This window comes from Loxodonta africana, chromosome 18 (assembly GCF_030014295.1).
Source record: "Loxodonta africana isolate mLoxAfr1 chromosome 18, mLoxAfr1.hap2, whole genome shotgun sequence".
In the NCBI taxonomy this organism is placed as follows: Eukaryota; Metazoa; Chordata; class Mammalia; order Proboscidea; family Elephantidae; genus Loxodonta; species Loxodonta africana.
The window spans coordinates 44,452,336-44,473,312 of NC_087359.1; the positions used below are offsets into that span (position 1 = coordinate 44,452,336).

General features: G+C 43.9%; 1 protein-coding gene across 3 annotated transcripts in view; it reads right to left on the reverse strand.

Annotated features, from left to right (window-relative positions):
• The window catches only part of MMD (monocyte to macrophage differentiation associated), a 100,758-nt gene that overhangs the window by 4,700 nt on the left and 75,081 nt on the right, over positions 1–20,977 (reverse strand). For 2 of the 3 annotated variants that reach the window (XR_002786849.2, XR_010318363.1), the window contains 2 exons: positions 6,063–6,849; positions 3,733–3,832 (listed from right to left, as the gene is read on the reverse strand). Coding sequence is in view for 1 of the 3 variants with exons in the window: in XM_023553561.2 (XP_023409329.1) it covers positions 6,799–6,849 (51 nt within the window). In the remaining 2 variants the exon portion in view is untranslated. Of the gene's footprint in view, positions 1–3,732; positions 3,833–5,960; positions 6,850–20,977 lie in introns of those variants that run through there. The other variant, XM_023553561.2, reaches the window with a different exon arrangement.

Sequence of the window (20,977 nt, forward strand, 5' to 3'; positions counted from 1 at the left end):
GTCCTGGGGAAGGTGGAGACTAAGAAGGAAGACTAGGTCCCTGAGTCACTGAACTCTAACATGAGGGAGAAGAAGTCTTCTCTAGCATTAAGCCATTGAGATACTGGGGATGGTAGTTACAGTGGTCAACTTCTGAAGCCCAGTGTGCTTGTTTGAGATCTTGACATCTTTGCCAACCTCCTCCCCAGGCTAGGATGGTTCCTGGGGAGGATGGTTCCTGGCCCCAGAGTTTACTGGTTGGAATCCAAGTTAGTCACCTCACACATATATGACTTGGAGTTTTACCTGCTTACTGAACAGACCTCCCCCCCAGTTTTGGCTCAGTCTACTGAGTCGCACCTTCAGAACATCTTGCCTCAGTTTGTCCTACATTTGAAACACTGTCCAGGGTTGCCCAGTTGCCCCTGGGGGACCAACCTCTACACCCAGGGCAGTTTTTCTAACCCTTGTCCCCTCCCCAAGTCCAGACTCTCCCCTCCAGCCACTCAACCATCCTCCATACTCCACCCCAGATATTCAGACACTCACCTGGAAGTGAGACCTAACATTTCGTAGAGCCATGATTGTCCAGTTTCTTCCTGACATACTCCTTAAAACTTTTTTTTTTAACCATGGACTAATATTGCACATTATAAAATTGGCAACTAAAATTCTTCATCATAAGTTTAAATAGTTGCAAACGATATAACAGCTGCTCTGTTACAAGTATTGGCATTTTAAAATAAGGTACCACATCACTCTTTTTCATATAGCCAATGAACTGTAAAAACCCTGGTGATTCGATACCTACCAAGAGCCATTTGAAAACTGCAGTTAGAATTTGTACATCATCCCTTTTTCCCCTTGAATCATCATTTCCATTCTATTTTCCCTCATTAAATTTTTTTCTAATGTATTTTTATGCTTAGAAGTCTTATATTGGCCCCCTCCATCATACTTCTCATCCATAAAACCATATTTACAGATTTTTTTTTCCTCTGACCATAAATCTCAAAAAGTTTAAAAAATGTTTTCTTTAGGTATGATTTATATTTTATTATTAGTATTAAAAAAAAAACCTAACCCATGGCTGGCAAGTCAATTCCAACTCACAGTGACCCTATAGGACTGCCCCATAGGGTTTCCAAGGAGCAGCTGGTGGATTCCAACTGCTGACCAACTTCTTAACCATTGTGCCACCATTATTAGTATATAATTGATAAAAATGACATACATTCATTAAAAGTTTTGATAAATAAATATTAAGCTTAAAAAGCAAATTTTAATGGAATTGCAAATTTAGGGAGACGGATGGGGGTGGTTTGGGGACCTAGAAGAAAAAAAGTCTTTGCAGACACCTAAATTCATCACCATCCGTTTGTTTGGTGCTCCAGACATTTTTGTACCTGGAACTAGAGCCCTGAATCATAGTGAGATTTGGGATGGGTGAGATGTACGCCTCTCTTTTGGTAAGTGGAAGAAGTATGACCATATGAAAGGGGAGGGAGGAAAGAGAACTGGCACGAGGCCTCATTGGTTTGATTAGCACTTTCTTGGGCAGATCAGTTTTAAGAAAAAGAACATACAGAAGTTGAGGATTGGGAAATTCCCTTAAAGTGTGTCTGTGTATACATACCCCTTGAAAAGACTTTGGGCACTACTAGATGTGTGGGTCCCCCAGTTTGCAGACACTGCTGATTTAAAGCAGGGCATTCGAGAGAGGGGTACAGGGATTTGAAAGCAGAAAGGGCATTTGGCCAGGTCTTACATTTTTGAAAAGCCTCAAATTTGAATGTTTGATTTGTTTCCAAATAAATTAATGTATATACTCACAGAGATAGAATGACAACTTTTTTGTAACTTTCTGAGGTTTGGGAGGTCCTCTAACAAGATCACTCTCAGTTTCAATAGTTTGTGAGAAAGATTTGCAAGTTCTTCAAGCTGCTCCACTGCCCTCCCCCACCAAATAGATTACAGCCTCTAAGCTGGTTCTGGAGTAAATGTAGACATTCTGGAGCCACCACTGAAAATGGGTCCCTGGATGTAAAGTACTGTAGGTCAACGACCTTTAGTGTGAAATGCGGTCCCAGTCAATTGGGAATTGGAAATTCCTGGGAAGTAGATGTGATGGGCCTCCGATGTGCGTCACAAGGCCCAGCTGCAACCCAGGTTTCATCCCCAGTAACCAATTCTATCCTTTCCTTTTTTGCAGCATCCTGCGACAAGGGAAGGGGCAAGAGGACAGAAAGACAGGGGAGGACTGCTTAACGAATTTCAGGGAAGGAAGATTCTCTTCCATAGGACAAGGATCCTGATATGTCTGAATACCATCGCACAGTTGACCATTTCCTTGTCTGTTTTCATTTTGGCCCTTTCAACAACCCTGTGAGGTACTCAGGACAGCATAAACCAGGAAACTGAGACTTGACGATTCCAAGACTTGCCCAAGGTCAGAAAGGAGGGAGAGGTCTGTGCTGCAGTGTTTTGTCTTCCCTACATCCCCTAAGGAGCCCATGGGTAGTACAAGCAGTTAACACACTAGGGTGCTTACCAAAAGTTTGAAAGTTCTAATTCAGCCAGAGGTACCTCAGAAGGAAGGCCCAGTAATCTACTTCCAAAAACTCAGCCATTGAAAACACTATGGAGCACAGTTCTACTCTGACACACATGGGGTTGCCATGAGTCAGGGTGGGGTCAACAGGAAATAGTGGTGGGTAGTTAAGCGTGCTGACCCTGACCCAGTTCGATTAGGGCTGAGAGGGGCTCACACTGCAGGGACCACTAGTGCCTCCTCAACCACCCTGCAAATATACCCCCAACTTCCTCAGTGGTAATTCATTTTAAATACATTTTTAAAAATAAATGGCTCTGAGAGTTTGCTGACTCCTCAGCCTACATCCTGTGCTTCTTCAACCCACAGCCTTTGAGACTGGAGATGATGATTTGTGGGGTGGAAGCCACTGCTCAGGTGATGCCATCGGAGCTAGGACTGTCTTTCCTTAAAATGAGCCTTCTCCACCCATGACCTTCTTCTCTTCCTAATTTTTCTGTGTATAGCTTTGGAGGGCAGAAAGTGAATGTCCTTCGACAAGTCTTCCATGACAGCCCACAGGTGCCCCTCCCAGTCTCCAGCCCTCCTCCCTCTTACCTGGGTGGGATTGCAGAAACCCCTTCACCCTCCTTTCAGGTCCCCCTGCGGCCTCCCCAGAACTTCAGAGGGAAGCGAACACACACACAAAAGCTTCATGAAAAAGTGCCCATGAAAGACCAAAGTACCTTTCTTTCCTTTGAATGAAGATGAATCTCAGAAATAGAAGAAAAGCCATTTAAAAGAGGAGGCTGGGTTGGGTGAGCAGAGAGGAGATGAGACCTCCATTGGTCTCACAGTTCTCAGCAGAAGTGTGGATTTGTGCTATCTGAATACTGGCTTGGCCATTCATTCTCTCTCTTCCTGCGTGTGTCTGTCTGTCTCTCCTCTCCCTCCCTCTTTCCTTCCTTCCCTATATAGGTATTTGTGTGGGGTAGAGGGGAGAAGAAGAAGGAGGTGTGAGTGGATGTCTGTGGGAACGGCTAAAGGGGGAGCGGGGACAGAAATTGGATGGGGAAAGGAAAACTATGCATGTGCGCCCAGACTTCCTACCCCCTCCCCAGCTGTGACCTTGAAAACACACCATAGTTGACTCTCTTAAGGGTTATCCATTCACCAAAGTATCTGTGAGAGCAGGAAGCCATTTCCCATTCTCAGAAACTTACCCTGAGGCTCTTTTAGGATCACAAAATAATATAAAATGTTTGAGCCAGAGGATGTCTTTGAGATATTTCATCTGGTCCATGTCTTCCTCAGATGTGTGGTCTGGAGAAGGAAAGTGAGAATGTTTCACACAGCTAAATAAAATTATAGCAACCCTATTTCCCAGGCCTGTGCTGTTTAATGGGGCATTTTGCCTCCCTGTGTCCCAAGGGCTAAGATGTTCTGCTTCTTGTTTGGCAGATGGGGAAATGGAGGCAAGAAGAGCCTTGTTTCTTCAGTCCACTGTTTGCCTTCTAGGCCTAAGTGTAGTTTTTAAAGTATCCAAATCTTACCCAGTTTTTAACACAAATTGAAATTCCACACTTTTTTAATGAAATCATCTCTTGTCTCCCAGTTGGAAGTGATTGCTCCGTCTTGTAAACTGCGCCCTGCTTCCAACCCAAGCTCTGCGTCTGTCCCTCTCTTGCGATGGCTAGCTTCCTACGATGTGGTTTAGACATGTTTATCCACAGCTCAGCTCCTCCACAAAAATGTCAGCATCTTTGAGGGCAGGAACTATATCTTAGGGATGGCAGCAGAACCTAATCCTAACTAATTCAGTCTGGATCTTTATTTTCTTCTTTAATGTGTTTCTCTATTTTCAGATTCTTTTTACAAAGATTAAAAAAAAAAAGTTCCTTTTCTTTCTGTTTAGAAGCCCTGGTGGTACAGTGTTTTAGAGCTATGGCTGCTCCTTAGAAACCCTATGGGCAGTTCTACCCTGTTCTTTAGGGTCGCTCTGAGTCAGAATTAACTCGACGGCAATGGGTTTTGTTTTGTTTTTTAATTTTTTTTCTTCCATTTAGGGTCATGACTTACCGGGTCTATCTAACCAATTGGCCTAACATTGTTTTTAGAGTTTCTGTTCGACCTCCTAGGTCGGTGAGTAGCACCTGGGTCTTCAAAGCTTGGGACTGGCCACCCAAGACACAACAACTGGTCTCTGTTTGCTAGGAACAGCAGAGGAAGAAGGAGACCCAGGAATTGTAGAAGGAAATGGGCTGTAGGTTTAATTGCCTCCATAAACTACTACCTTCATTACCACAAGACAAAAAGAAATGGGTGGTGCCTGCCTACCATTACCAAACATTTTGATGAAGGACCCAATAGATGGATCATGATCAAAAGGAGGAAAAGCATGGGACAGAACTCAAACTCATGTGGAACGAAACTTACTGGATCCATTGAGACTGAGGGAACCCTGAATCTAATGCCTGGAAATAATCTTTGAACTTTGAACTGAAACCATCCCATGAAGCTATCATTAAACTAAATAACAGTTTTGGCCAATTAATAAAGAAAGTTTGCCTCAAGTATACGAAGAAATAAATAAAGTGACCCTAGAGTGGAACTACCCCATAGTGTTTCCAAGGAGTGGCTGGTGGATTCGAACTGCTGACCTTTTGCTTAACAGTCATAACTCTTAACCACTTACCACCAGGGCTCTGCCTCAAGTATAGTGCTCTGGTCAAGAATTATCTCTATGACTATAAACTGACAACAGTTCATCTAAAGCACAGATGAGAACTTTAGGGGATAGAGAGCCTAAACTAATGGTGTGGTGATTAAACAATATGGGTTGAGACAGTGAGAACGGTGACTCAATGTGAAGTATGTAACCAATGTTACTGAACTATTCATGCAGAAATTGTGAACAGATTTATGTTTGGTTGTGTATATTGCCACCAAAATAAATAAAATATTAAAAAAAAAAAAAAGCTCTCTTGTAAGTTGTTGAACTTGGACAAGGCCTTTACCATAGCTGAGCCTCTATCTTCCACATCTGTAAACTTTGGTTAATAAGATCTGTTTCGATTTGATGTGAAGTTAAAAAAAGATAATGTACATGAAAATGACTTGTATGCTCTAAGTTTATTTGTAAATATTTCAGGTCATTATCACAGAAAGATCAAAATTTTTACACTACAACTCAGATCTGGGAAAAATACAGTCTTTAAAATAAACTTTAATTGATTTCATCTTGATTTGAGTCCCCCACCCCCACCCCCACCCCCGGTCCAAACTTAACTGGTCAATTAAAAATAATTTATTCGTTTCCAAATTAAAAACAATCTTTTTCACTCAACACAGGGACAGATTACCCAGTAAGCAAGGTACATATGAGCTTAGTTAATACTTAGTTACTAATCTGTAGTACACAATTTTACACAGGTTTCACCACAGATGATTAGTAAGTAAATACAACTAAGCCTGTTTGTACCTTGCTTACTGGTTAATCAACATGATCTCTTTGGGGTAAGAATTCAATCAATTCAAAATACAAATGTCCTACCATGGCAGTTTCTTTCAAGGTATCGTTCTGCCCTCTTCTCTTTCCCAAGGCTATATCTGGGTGGAAGCAGAACTTAGAAATCCTTGAAATAGTGATGAGAGAAGCCTCGGTTGTACATGTTGCTCCTGGGTCTTTGCTGATTGGTGGCCACTCTGGTCTGGTTTCTGAGTATCTGCCTAGGAAGGTAATCCCATTCTTTGGAGCTTTATGTGTGGCCCTGACTTGGCCCCTAGAGTTGAGGTTCCTGCACCCTGAAGCACCTCATCTATAGCCGAGGTCTATGTGGGTCCTTAATTTCATTCAGCCTTCTGCATCTCTCTAAGGGCCCCAGAACTTTCATATGTGTTCTCTGCACCAAGCTGGAGTCTGCAAGTTGGACCTCAAGCCCATTTACCTGGATACTACCTCAGCCCAGGTAATCTGTTGCCCTTGCACCATGCTGGATGTTGTGCTGGGCTGACTGTGGGATGTCTCCAAGAGATTTGCATTTCTCCAGGGGTAAGTTTATCCTGTTCCCCTATCTGGGTGATTCTAAACTCCTGCCGGACATCTTTCCTCTCCTTCTATGCTCCTACAACCTTAAGTTTGCTCTTGAGTTGGGGAGCAGGAACACCCACATTCATGTCTCTTGTTCTGTCTTTTCTCTCCTCTGAGACCCCTCCCAGATCTCTAACTTCTTTTTGTCCCATTTCCTGTTGGGTGGGGTGTTCCCTTAACATCATATCTTGCTTCTTCCCTACTCAGTGGCATTCCTCTTCTCTTTCTCGGTGGCAATATGGCAGCAGGGCTGTTTGGAAAGAAACTGATTTATCAATAAAACACATTGAGATGTATTTCAAAAATATTAGCAGAGTTAAAGCCAGGGTTAAGGAAAAGGTGATGGGGGAAAAAGGCTTTTGGAAAATTAAAAGCATGCCGCAAACTGTCTTCATACCTTAACCAACTGCCTTCTCACACACACCCCTGCCTCTAAAAGTAAAACCTCCCTCAGACTTTGTCTTAAAGCTTTTTAATATCCTTTCCCTTCTTCATCCTCCTTCGTTCTCTTCCTGCTGCCTCGTTTTTCCACTAGTATCTCCTTCTCTCTATCTGGATTTGGTTTCCTGTGTGGTTTGCTCTGGGGAGTTGTCTGTTGGAAAGAGGCCCTTGGGTTAGCAGAGGGCTCCCTGCTTGCTTTCCCAGCTTTTCGGGGGAAGCAGGCTGACACAGCTGCTCTGGCCACCAAGGTTTCCGAGGGGGGCTGCCAAGCATGTGGAGCCTCTGTGGAGAGGGCTGGAGTGTCATCTTCTCATGAAAAAGCCATTCCAGTGTGTTTGTTCAGAGCCTTCTAAAAAGATCAAGGCAGACTCCAGAGTTATTCACCAGCCTGAAGCACCTCAAGGGATCAACTCCCAGTGGATCCATCAACAGCTCCCTTTTAAAATCCAGACTCTTCAAACTGTTCAGATCCAACTATGCATTCTTGGTAGCACCCCTGTTCTCACACAACACGCAAACTTGTATGCCCGCGCGCGCGCCCACACACACACACTTCCCCTTTGACTCTTTAGAAGCCTGGATTTATATAATGGAGTTTCTTTTGCCACATGGGCTAAAATAACTCTGGCAACCCCTCTGGATAGATTTTAATTAGGAAAGACACAGCATTTAAATTATGCTTATTATTTTCAGTTGCTTGTACAGGCTGTGGATTTAGCAAGAGGCAACGAGAGTCATGTGAACAGGATTTTCTAATGAGAAGGCTCTGGAAGGGAAAAACTGCTAAGCGTATTTTAAATCTCTTTCTCTCCTTCTAGGCAACCTGGCTGAGAAAGGAGCTCTAGGCTCTAATATCATCATGATCTTCACTTACATTCACTGAGTGCCTACTCCATGCCAGACACCTGGCTAATAAGCTTTTTATTGCATTACTTTATTTAGTCAAAGAATTAGAATTTGACCAACAGACTTGATTGAGGACCATCCATTTCTAGGCCAGACCAGGGGCATATCCTTAGTATGAGCCAGGGGCTCCTCCTTGGATCCACCATGTGCCTGTCAAAGTGCCTGGCTACTAACAGTACATACGTGGTGCATCAGTGGATAAATAAATGAGTGACTGGATACAGGAGATGTGCCCAGAGTGAATGAGATGCAGAAGAATGGTGTGTGGGAATTATCACGCCACAGGCTTGAACCCTTGCTGGCCACAGCCTTTGCTTTCAGGTGTAAAGCCAGATAAACGGCAGAGATTTTTCCAGTGGATGGCTATCTTTTTGGTGGGATTTAAAATTCGGAAGGATGGATAGAATTTCTCTTCCTTGCCCCTGTCCCCCAAACCTATATTGGTATCTTTAAGAGGATAGAATTTCAAGCCACATCTATGATTTGAGGTAAGTTATTTAACCCATCTAACTTTCCATTTCCTTAACTGTAAAATGTCTCTAATAGTCACGTCTATTCCAGAGAGTTTTCTAAGGATTGAAAAAGATGAGAAATATAGCCAGGTAGATGGTTTTACTACCCTCATTTTACTGCTAAGGAATTTGGAGCACAAATATATTAAATGACTTTGTGGTAGTTACTCATTCAATCATTCAACAAATATTTATTAGCTGTCTATTATGGGACATGGCCTATTCTAACCTGTTGCCATTGAGACTGTTCCAACTCATGGTGACCCTACAGGACAGAGTAGAATTGTCCCATAGGGTTTCCAAGGCTGTAGCCTTTACAAAAGAGGACTGCTACATCTTCGTCCACAGAGCAGCTGGTGAGTTCAAACTGCCAACCTTCCGGTTAGCAGCCAAGAGCTTAACCCACTGCGCCACTAGGGATCCTTCTGCCCTTTTCTAGATGCTGGGAATATTAGTTGAACGGGACAACAAGGTTCGTCAGTGTGCGTGGGGTGGGGGGCAGGCAATAAACAAGATAATTTCAGGTGCAATATGAAAAGAGTAAAAGGAAACAGAGCGAAGAAGTCGTAACGGGGGTAGAGTGGGGGAAATGCTTGATGAGATGGTCAGGGAAGACCTCGCATTAAAAAATTGCTTTTTAAGCTGAGACCTGAATCACAAGAGTAAGAAGCCATGCCTAGATCTGGGGGAAGAACAGTTCAGTCAACAAAAGCAGCAAGTGCAAAGGCCCTGGGGCAGAACTGACTGAGATGCAGGAACAGATAGAAGGTCAGTGAGCTTAGTGAGTGAGGAGAAGCTGGGTGCAGGACAGGGCTAGAGAGGATGGCAAAAGACAGATCTTGGAAGGTGTGGCAGAACTTGGTTGCGTTTGGATTTTATTCTAAGGAGAGTTATAGCAGGGCAGCGGCATGCTGTGATTAACATTTTAAAAAGATCCCTCTGGCTGCCATATGGAGAATGTGAGGCACATGTGGACGCTCAGGGTAATAGTGGAGAGCAGAGAGGATAGTTGCCTGGACGGGGGTAGCAGTGTGATGGGAAAACTTAGACCCAGCTAGTAAAGGAACTGGGATTAGAATCAGGGCCCAATGCAGCATCTGCTCCTCTTTTAATGTTTCATTGAAAACATTCCTGCTTTTCTTCTGTTAAGTGGATTTCCCATTTAACAGTGCTTCCTGCAGAGCCATAAAGTCACTGGGAGCTACTGGGAACTGCTAAGGTTGGCACCGGAGCCAAATGACATGCCATTGGGATAATGTATTCACCAGTGTCTCTAAGGTTCACTCTCTTGGAGTGCTGGGCATGAAAGGGGCCCAAAGGGCCCAGCACGGGCAGGAAAAAGAGAGCTGATGGGATTCTGGGGCTCCTGTAGGGCGTGAGGCTTCTCACCCCTGGCAGCAGAGGTCTGATTAACACATCCGTTGCTGCCAACTTGATTCTGACTCATAGCAAGCCTATAGAACAGAGTAGAACTACCCCCATGGGGTTTCCAAGGCTGTAATCTTTACAGAAGAAACCCGGGTGGTGAAGTGGTTAAGCTCTGGGCTGCTAACCAAAAGGCTGGCAGTTTAAACCCACCAGCCGCTACACAGAAGAAAGATGTAGCAGTAAACACTTCAGCCTTGGAAACCTTATGAGGCAGCTCTACCCTGTCCTATAGGGTCACTGTGAGTTGGAATTAACTCAACAACCATGGGTTTGGTTTGGTTTTTTCATCTTTATGGAAGATCTTTCTCCCTCAGAGCAACTGGTGGGTTCGAACCGCCAACCTCGCAGTTAGCAGCAGAGTGCTTAACCACTGCGCCATCAGGGCTCCTTGATTAACACACCAAACCAAACCAAACTCATTGCCGTCAAGTCGATTCTGAATCATACTGATCCTATAGAACTGCCCCATAGGATTTCCAAGGCCATAATCTTTACCACATTTTCCTCCTGTGGAGCGGATAGTGGGTTTGAACCTCCAACCTTTATGTTAGCAGCCAAGTGCTTACCCACTGCACCACCAAAGCAGGAGCGTCACTAGGGTTGGTGTCACCCAGTGCAGTAACACATGGTGCCACCCGCCCCATGAACTTCCTCCTGTACCAGACCATACAGAATACTTAGTCATGTTTTTTATACCAATGTTACTCATAAATTGTAATTCCTGTACATCTCTCCTTCTTTTCCTTAATTACTACTTCAGTCTCAACAAAGTTATTGATTTAGTTTCACAAATACTAATTACCATATTGAGGTTAAAACACCAGAAAATTCGACAAAATCAGCGACTACAAAAACAGCAGCAGCATGTGTCACATGCAGACGAAACCACGTGGTTTGAAGCCCATTGTAATTGGGCGGTAGTGACAGCTCTGACTGGAGAGCATTAGAAGGTTTGAAATGTAAATTAGCATAAAGTTTTAGCCTTGTGGGTATATTGATACCTGTAAGCTGGGTTTACAAAAATGTTCTCGTTGTTAGTCAACTACAAAGGTATTTTAATAGTCATTTTGGTGTCACCCCCTCTGACAGTGTCACCCAGAGTAGTCCACACCCATCACACCCTCCTAGTGATGCCACTGCACCAGGACTCCTTGACAAACACACACAAAAAACACAAACCCGTTGCCATCAAGTCGATTCTGACTCATAGCGACCCTATAGGACAGAGTAGGACTGCCCCATAGAGTTTCCAAGGAGCAGCTGGTGGAATTCGAACTACTGGCTTTTTGGTTAGCGGCTGAATGCTTAACCACTGTGCTACCAGGGCTCCTTGATGGACACACCAAAAACCAAAAAATCCAAACCCATTGCCATCAAGTTGATTCTGACTCATAGGGACCCTACAGGACAGAGCAGAACTGCCCCACAGAGTTTCCAAGGAGCGCCTGGTGGATTCGAACTGCCGACCCTTTGGTAAGCAGCCATAGCACTTAACCACTACGCCACCAGGGTTTCTGATGGACACACAGTGGGGGTTAAATCTAGGAAGGAGGAGGCTCATTTCCACTTAGATCAACAAGCTTGCTGGCAGTATGGGCAGAAAGGCCTGTGGAGGATGTTTGGGAGGAAGATGGGCGTGGGACCTGCGGCCTTCAGAAATTACTGGATGGAGACATGCACTCCATTTTGTAAACCTGTTGAAGGGGGGTCCCTAATAGTACCCCATCTCTTTTCAGCAGCTCATGTCCCCTCTGGAGGTGAGGAGGAAAAGGTACAAACATTTCAGGTGTCCTGTGCTCCTCACACGCCCTGTGTGTTATATTTCGGACCTGTTTTTGTAACTCTGTGGGTTGTCTCCTCCATGGGAGAGTGACCTCCTTGGAAGGTGTCTTATTTACCTTTGCATCCTCAGGGCTTATTGTAGGGCCTGGCACACAGTGGGCAGTTGGCCAACGGTCGCTGACCAGTTAGATGTACGATATTCCTGGAAGCACAGAACCAAGGAATACTCAAAACCTGATTAAGAGAACTTATAAATCGGTCAGTCCAGGGAGACTTAACTTTTGTTGGTCACAGATCCTTTTGAGAAAATAATGACAGACATGGATCTTTTCTCCAGAAAAACCCACATGAAAAAAATTTTTTTTAATGCATGTAAAGAGTTATGGATTTAATTATGTTTTCCAAAAATATGTGTTGAAGTCATATCCCCTGTATCTGTGCCTGTGTTTGGGGAAGTAGGGTCTTTTCTTTGAAGAAATGATAAATTATACCCGAGTGGGTCCTGGTCCTAATCCCGTCTAAGTGGTGTTTCATAAAGGGGAAAAAAGATGCAGAAACAGCAACATACACACAGGCATGACAGAAACCATGTCATGAATCTACAAGCAGCCAAGGACGCCAACAAACATCCGGGGCTACCAGAAACTGAAGGAGACAAGGAAAGGGCTTTCCCTAGAGCTGACAGAGGGAGAGCACAGCCCTGCCAACACCCTGAATTTAGACTTGTAGCCTCCAGAATGATGAAAAAATAAATTCCTGGTTTTTTAAGCCAGCTACTTGTAGCCCTAGGAAACTAAGACATAAGCTTTTTGTTTTTGCTTTTTTCAGATGGCAAAATTGAGGCCCAGAAAAGAGAAAGGACTTACCCAAAGCCACCAAGGTTGTCTGTGATGGAGTGACATCTGCAATCTAGATGGCCTGATTCTACAGTCCTGGGCAGAGCAGAGTGGGCTAAAGTTTGGATGCTGCCACGGGCCTCACAGGGAGGGTGCAACGATAACCATCAGAACAATGCTGAGAATGGCCCTGGGGAGAATTCTTAGAACACAGATTATGGCTGAGATAATAAACTACTACCCTGGGCTGCAGTGAGCACACCATGCCTGTCCTAGGCAGGCCGGGAAGAGCTCAAAGGGCTTTTCAGTCCTGAAAATTGGTGATTACTCGATTGTCTCTGCAAGGGAGGCAATAATAGAAGTGCTGTGTTCAGGAATTCAGACCTAATTGCAATCACTAATTAGCTCATTTTCAACCTCCTGGGCACAAATACCTCCAAGCAACAAAGCTCTGTCTTTGCAGACAGGTTTTTTTAGGGCAAAGTCCCAAGGGAATGCAGACACTGGGACACTCCTCCCAGTCTGCCCCCTTCCGGGTGTCTGTCTAAAGCAGGAGACACAGATTTCTGCCAAGCTTATCCCGCCCCCTCCAGCTTGATTTCTGAGAGAGAGACAGAGAGGGAGAGAGACAGAGAGGATGTGTTAGAAGAAATGAGAGGGAATGTGGCAGAAGAAACGAAAAAGGAAAGGAAAAGAAAAAGAAGCAGAGAGTGGTGTGAGAAAAGGAGAAATAAGAACACAGTTCCCTAACAATTCTGTTGTCTTTACAGTACACAAAACACTCAAAATGTTATCTTAGCAGCCTGTAAGGAGGGCTGGGCAGCCATTGTTACCCCATTTTACAGATGAGGAACACTGAGAGAAGCAAAGAGACAATTCTTCCCAGCAATATCCTGTTTCTCACTTCCGTTCAGAGTTAGTTGGGGATCTTTTAGGTGAAAGATACTAGGAGTTTCACCAAATAGTAATTAGGAAGCATTATAGGGTTGCTATGAGTTGGAATCAACTTAATGGCAATGAGTTTTGGTATCAACAATTTGCTGGGTGATTGGGTTGTGGGGTTAGGAACTGGGTGGCAGTTAAGGTGCTGGTAAAATGAGTACCCTGCTTCTTGTCCCTTTTCTACTTTCCCAACTCAAAACACTTGGTTGACCTAGGTAGCGATTCAAGGTGTTTTGGATTAGGGGCCTTTTACAGGGTCACTATGAGTTGGAATCAATTCGATGGCAGCAACTTTGGTTTTTGTGGTTTAGAGAATCTAATAAGAGCCATGAATTCTCTCCCTAGAATAATGCACTAAATATCAAAGTCGGTGTTTGCACCCCAGAATTGGGACTTCTGGTCTTATGAGATATGGAGAGACACCTTTCTTATATAGGTGAGGGGTAGAGGAAAAGCTCCTCTTGTATGCAAATACTGAGTGCTAATAAGTCTCAGACCTGTCTACTTGCAATACAAGGGTGGGCGTGGCAGTTTTAAGGGACGGCCAGATATCCTTTGACATTCCTTCCAGCAAGAGTGGGGTCTATGTCCCCTCTCCTTGAATCTGAGTGGGGTTGCGACTACTTCAAATAAATCGTATGGAAGAAGTGACACTGGGACTTCTGAGGCTAAGTCATAAAGAGAAATGCAGTTTCTACCTGGTTCTTTTAGAAGACTCACTCTTGGGAATGTCTTGGGACACCCTGACTTGGAACCCAGTCACTTTAGAAGGAAGCCCCTGGGAATCTTCCATACACTCTGCAAATAAGACTTTGTTCAGCCAAATCTGGAATTCCACTATCAGAGAAAGTCACGACTTTGGCTTGAGGCTTCCTGAGCCCTGCTAGAAATCCAAGTAGTTGGGGAAGGTTTCCATAATAAGCCTTATCAGTCATTTATATCTAAGCATTTGTGCATTTGTATCACTATGTTCTGAAAACAGGATTGGAGAGGAGGATGGGAAAGTGTATAGCTGGCAGAGATCTCCTGGGGATGGAGGTGAACACTATTGATTATTAAAAAGCAAACACCCAGGACAGACCACCTTCTTTGCCAATTTTATTAAGTGGCTTGGGGGGAGGAGTGCTAGCTAAGAGGAGACCTAACTCTGCTCCGCTTCACACCCTATTCTCTGGGGATTTTCAGTTTCCTGAAAATGCCATGCTTTCTCATTCCATGGTGCCCTTGCTCAGGTCACTCCCTCTGCCTTCAGTGCCCTCCTCCCTCTTCTCCTGTCCAGTGCTTACCCCTTTCTCAAGGCCAAGTTCAGGTAGCCTTTCTTAAGCAGACCTTCCCTGACCTGTTCCCATTTCCAGGCTGGGATAAATGCTCTCTGTTCTGTGTTCCCAAGGCCCCCTATAATTAATGATGGTCGGGGCATTATCCTCGTCTGTTTACTAGGCAGTGGAGTGCACTAGGACAGGGAATCTGTATTTTAACCCAAGTGCCTAGTACACTCCGGTACACTGGCTTCTGGTGACAGCCAATGTGTGATTGGATGGATGCTTATTTGTTGACCAAAGAAGCATTATAAGGTTCCAGGTGGGCTGGGGGCAATATGGGATCCCACATCGGGAAATTGTATAGCTGGCTGAGATGTCCGGGGGATGTGGGTGGACACCACTGATTGTTGAAAACCAAAGATCCAGGATCGGCCAACTTCTTTGCCAATTTTACTAAGTGGCATGGGGAGGGGTACTGTGGGGCTTGCCTCCCATAGCAGGTGAGTAGTGAGAGCTCTGTGGGGATTAAAGCTGTTGGGGTGTGGCCAATGCAACACTAAGAGGGAAACTCATAATCATCATACAAAGGAAAAGGCCTTGAGCATATCTCCACAGCTATTTCACTTGTGCTCTACTGCCCTAGGGACTGAGACCCAAATTCCTTCCTCATATCTCTTCTCTAGCTCATAACACATGTTCTGGAAGAACATATTCTCCCAAAAGCCAGTGGCCTGGGAGTCCAGAGGCGTAGGTCCTAGACTTGGCTCCAAAATGGACTGTGTGAGCTAAACCACCAAAACACATTCATTTCAGCTCTCTGGGCCTCAGAGTCTTCATCTGCAAACTGAGGAACTAGATCGCTAAGATTCTGCCTCTAGGACTCTCCTCTCCTCTCCTCCCCTCCCCTCTCCTCTGCTCTCGTGACACCACAGATAGAATGTGGGCCTTCTATTAAAGTGATATTCCTGTGCTTTTTTTCCCCCCTACTTTTGAAGAATACCAGAATCCTTCCTTCTTGACTTGTACCTCCAAGCCCCTTTCACCCTATGGTTATTCCACCACTGCTCCTGATGACAGAGAAGGCCTGGAGGAAAAAGTTAATGTTTCCTGTAACTATCCTGACCATTTTCTCCCTTCCAGAGCCATAAGTCTGGGTCCTCAGGAAAATAAAACAAAATATACAAAAAAAAGACAACTAGCTTCCCTCTGAGAATTGTCATTAAACACCAGATGTCTAGTCGGGAGAGACTCTAAAGCAAAGCAGCTGCTTGGACAATGCTCCCAGGTCATCCTCCCGCCTCAGTCCCTGTGCCTTTTGGCCCAATGGGAGATTCATCCCCACCCTGCAAGAAACCACATGAGTTCCTGGTTTTAAAGTTGCTGTGCCATGGATGCGTGGGAATCATCCAGAACTCTCACACTCTTCCCGTGTGGAGAGACCCCTCCCTTCTCCACCCTTCAGGCACCTGGCAAATTCACATTCAGTCTTACTCAGCTCAAAAGTTACCTCTGCCATATCACTTTTATTCTTAGACTCACTCTTTTCTCTGTGCTTCCACTGCATTTTGTGAATAATGAAGATGAGGATAGCTAGCGTTTATACATCTACTGTGTACCCACCATGTGCTACAGTCTCTTCAGTCTTAGAACTAGGAATAGCTGGGTTTCTTCTTCAGAACTCCTTTGCATTTATCTTGACACTCTGAATCAGGTAACGAACCATATTTCCTTTCTTGATTGTCTTGGATGCTAAGGAGCTCAATGTCAAGTTTGTGACCCATCTCTAGCAAGTATGCCAACTTTTACGATGAGATCTAAGATCCTAACCAGAAATGTGATTTGTCCTTATTTTTCATACCCTTGTTCTTTCTTCACCCGGATTTTAGGACTTGCTTTTTAAAGAAGCCATTTAGCATCATTTTCGTTTTCAGTAGGTAAACTCAAATCTCTGAAATGGGTCATGTTACAAATGATTAAAAAGTAAACAGTGTTGTATTTATACCTTTCTAATTTTTGTAATAATCTTGCAACTTTTAAGGAAAGTGGGCTCAGAGAGGTTACATGACTTATTCAAGATATGCAACTTTGAAGTCAAAGAGCTAGGAGTCAAATTTATATCCGTCTGACTTCAAAACTCATGGTCTTAAGAGTGATAATTGCTTGTATTTAAGGAGTGGAGCCCTGGTGGTGTAGTGGTTGAGAGCTTGGCCGCTAACCAAAATGCCAACAGTTCGAGTCCACTGGCCACACCTTGGAAACCCTATAGGGTTGCTACGAGTCAGACTTGACTCAACTGCAACAGGTTTGGTTTTTGTTTTTTTACTATGTACCATGTTTGGTGCTGAGTTCCCTATGTGTATTATTTTCACTTATCTTTGCAACAATCCGATGAAGTAGCTACTATTATCACACCATTTCATAGATGAGAAAAGCGAGGTTCACAGAGATCAAATAAATTTGTCCAACATTGCTTAGCTAATACCAGTACTGAGATTCAAACCACACAGCCTAAACTGTGAATCCCTGTACTCTTTCTAGCCTCTCTAAGTTATAATAGGGGTAAGTATAAAATCCACCCCCCGTCTTTCAATTGGTTGTACAGTGGTGACTTGCATGTTGCTGTGATGCTGGAAGGTATGCCATCAGTATTTCAAATACCAGCAAGGTCACCCATGGTGGACAAGCTTCAGTGGAGCTTCCAAACAAAAACAGACTCGGAAGAAAGTGGAAAGACTAGCAATCTACTTCCAAAATTTGACCACTGAAAACCTCATAGATCACAACAGGATATTGTCCAATACAGAGCTGGTAGGTGAGTCCCCTAGATTAGAAGTAAAACAAAATACAAAGTGGCCTCAACAAGCGACTTGAGCATAACAACAAGCATAATTCTGAAGAAGGCACAGGACCAGGCAACATTTTGTTCTGATGTACATGGGGTCGCCATGAGTTAAAGCCCACTCGATGGCAACTAACAAGAAGAAGTATAAAATATGGTTCCTACTGAAGTGTTGTTTGACTTCTTTTGAATGCAGAACTACTTAGGTTATGTCATAAATGCTTATCAAGTGACAAATCCTATTGGAGAAATGGGTGTCTGGCTAGAAATAGGTACCTCTGAGTTTCACAGTTCTCCATGGAGCAGATGGATCAAAAACACAAAGTCTGTGTGCTGCACTGGATTTAAATGCCAGCCTGAGCATAGACAGAGAGGAAGATACCTAGTGCCCACAGGGTGGAAATAAAAGCCTTCGGAAAGGGCAGCACTGCTCACAAGCGCCATCTGGCAGTAAAGGTGGGAAATTGCTCTGAGAAATAAAGACACAAAATTAAATTCCCTAAACCCTGGTGGCATAGCGATTAAGTGCTACGGCTGCTAACCAAAGGGTCAGCAGTTCAAATCCGCTAGGTGCTCCTTGGAAACTACATGGGGCAGTTCTACTCTGTCCTATAGCGTTGCTATGAGTCGGAATCGACTCGACGGCACTGGGTAAAGTACAATTGAATTGTGGTGTTGGCGAAGAGTATTGAATACCATAGACTGCCAGAAGAACAAATCTGTCTTAAAAGAAGTACAGCCAGAATGCTTCTTAGAAGCAAGGATGGCAAGACTTTGTCTCACTTAATTTGGACATATTATGAGAAGGGAACAGTCCCTGGAGAAGGACATCATGCTTGGTAAAGTAGAGGGTCAGCAAAAAAGAGGAAGACCCTCAAAGAGATAGATTACACAGTGGCTGCAAAAACGTGCTCAAACATCAATTGTGAGAATGGTGAAGGACCAGGTAGTGTTTCATTCTGTTGTACATAGGGTCACTATGAATTGGAACTGACTTAACGGTACCCAACAACAACAAAGTGCAATTTATGGGGCCTCTTGTGTGTTGACTCCTTAACGTAGATTATCTATTTCCTTTATACAGATCCTGCAAGGGAGAGATCATTATCTTTATTTTACAGGTGATAAACTTGAAGCTCAAAATATTAATTTGCCAAGGGAACTGACCACAGGTCTGTTTAGCCTCCTCAGGCCTTTATTTCCACTGTATGATGCAAACTCTCAAAAGTAATGTTTCTCAGTATCTCCTGCCTTCCCCAGCCCCTCACAGCTGGAATTATGGATGCTCCACACTCCATGTGAACCATTCACCAGATGGGCGAGAAATATGTCAGCAGGGGGTATCAATACGCCTGCTGTCCACTGTGCCCATGCCCTTGGCCAGTCCTGCCTTGGGAACTATGTCTGGGGCTTCAGCCCTGAATTTCAGTCAGTTTAGATGTGGCTTTATTATCCTATCTTAGTCTCACTAGCTCCATCTCCTGGCAGTTGGGGAATGGGGATGGATCCTCCTCAGTCTGCCCACTCGTTACTTCTTGTTGTTAGTTGCCATCGAGTCTATTTCCACTCATGGCAACCTCATATGTTACAAGGTAGAACTGCTGCATAGGGTTTTCTTGGCTGTAATCTTAAGGGAGGCAGATCATTAGATCTTTTCTTCCATGATGCCTCTAGGTGGGTTCAAACTGCCAACCTTTTAGGTAAGCAGTTGAGTGTAAACCATTTGCACCATCTAAGGAGGACCTTCAGTAGTTAGTAGTGCTACCATAATTACAAAGAAGACATCCCAGAACCACACCATCACTGCTTGTCCTCTGAGCATGGCTTGGAACTCTGGTATCAATGGTTTCCCACACAATCTAGAGCTGTTAGATTCTGGGGTTGCCCGTCTAGGAATCAACCACTACAGCTAAGCTGGGTTTTCCCAGCCCATGTCCTTCTGGCCCATAGATTTTTTCCTTCCTTCATCAGGGACAAGATTGCTAAGGTTTTTTTTTTTTTTTTATTAATTCTGACACAATTGCTACTATACTAAGAAATGTGTGGAGAGATAGAAGGTCTAGGAAATCAAGGATAGATATTGTCCCCATTTTCAAAAAGCAGCAACGACGGATCCTTGATACTTTGAACCAGTAAGTATAACATTCTTTAGAAGCAAATAATGTGTGAACAATAAAGAAAGTGAATAACAGGAGCTGGGAAAATTCTCTATGATAAAGTCTTGTAAAATTAACCACCCTTCCTTTTTAGAAAAAGCTGTCTTACTGGAATGTTAGAGACACAGTTTGGAAATGCATAAAAATTCCAAAACTAGTCAATGGAATAGATGTCCTCCTGGAGGGGGTTCCCGGCAGAGCACAGAAAGGCTGGTCTATGCTCTGACCTGACAAGTAATGTTATCCATAAGTTAGAAGAAACTAAAAAAGCATATTCACTCACGTCAAGATTCAAAATTATTTGACATTCTAGAACAACAGTGAAAATTAAGAAAATAAAACTTAATACGCTTAAATGAAAAGCCTTAAACCTATTTGAAAAACAACCAACTACAAGGAGTAGCCAGCAGTTTATCGGGGAAAAAAAAAAAAACAAAACTAAGGTGTTTTGGTGATTCTAGTTGAGTATAGGGAGCCCTGGTGGCACTGTGGTCAAGAGCTCAGCTGCTAACCAAAAGATTAGTAGTTTGAATCCACCAGCCACTCCCTGAAAACCCTATGGGACAGTTCTACTCTGTTCTATAGGGTTGTTAAGAGTCGGAATCGACTCAGCAGCAGTGGGTTTGGTTTGTCTTGGAGCTGAGTACAGGAGTCTGGTGGTGCAATGGTTAAGTGATTGGCTGCTAACAGAAACATTGGCAATTCAAACCCACCAGCAGCTCCACGGTAGAAAAGACCTGGAGGTCTGATTTCCTAAAGATTACAGCCTAGGAAACCCTACAGGGCAGTTCTACTCTGTCCCCTAGGGTCGCTATGAGTCGGAATTGACTCGATGGTACATAGCAAAAAGAACGAGTATGAGTTTGCAATGTGATATAATTATTTAGAAGGTATTACAACTGGGGGATTTCAACTCATGGAATGGCAGTGCAAGGATCTCTGAAAATGAAATTCTTCCATAAAAGCAATAAAAATATTAGCAAATATTGTCAGAATTAACATTTTTCCAAAGTCTAGAATTAACCAAAGGCTTACAACAATCCAAGGAATTCAGAAAAGTGGCTGAATCTCTGTAAGAATAGTGAACTTTGTTGCATTTTAACTTGCCCTATTCTCATACCTCTCTCCAAAGTCAAATTAACCTGAAAACCAGCAGACTCACAACCATGGAAGCTGTGAAACCCAGCAGCCCCACAGCCACTGAGGAAGCAGAACAAATTTGGAGCACCCCAAAGTCCCGCCCTGGGAGAATTTCCACTCCTTGACTTGCCTGG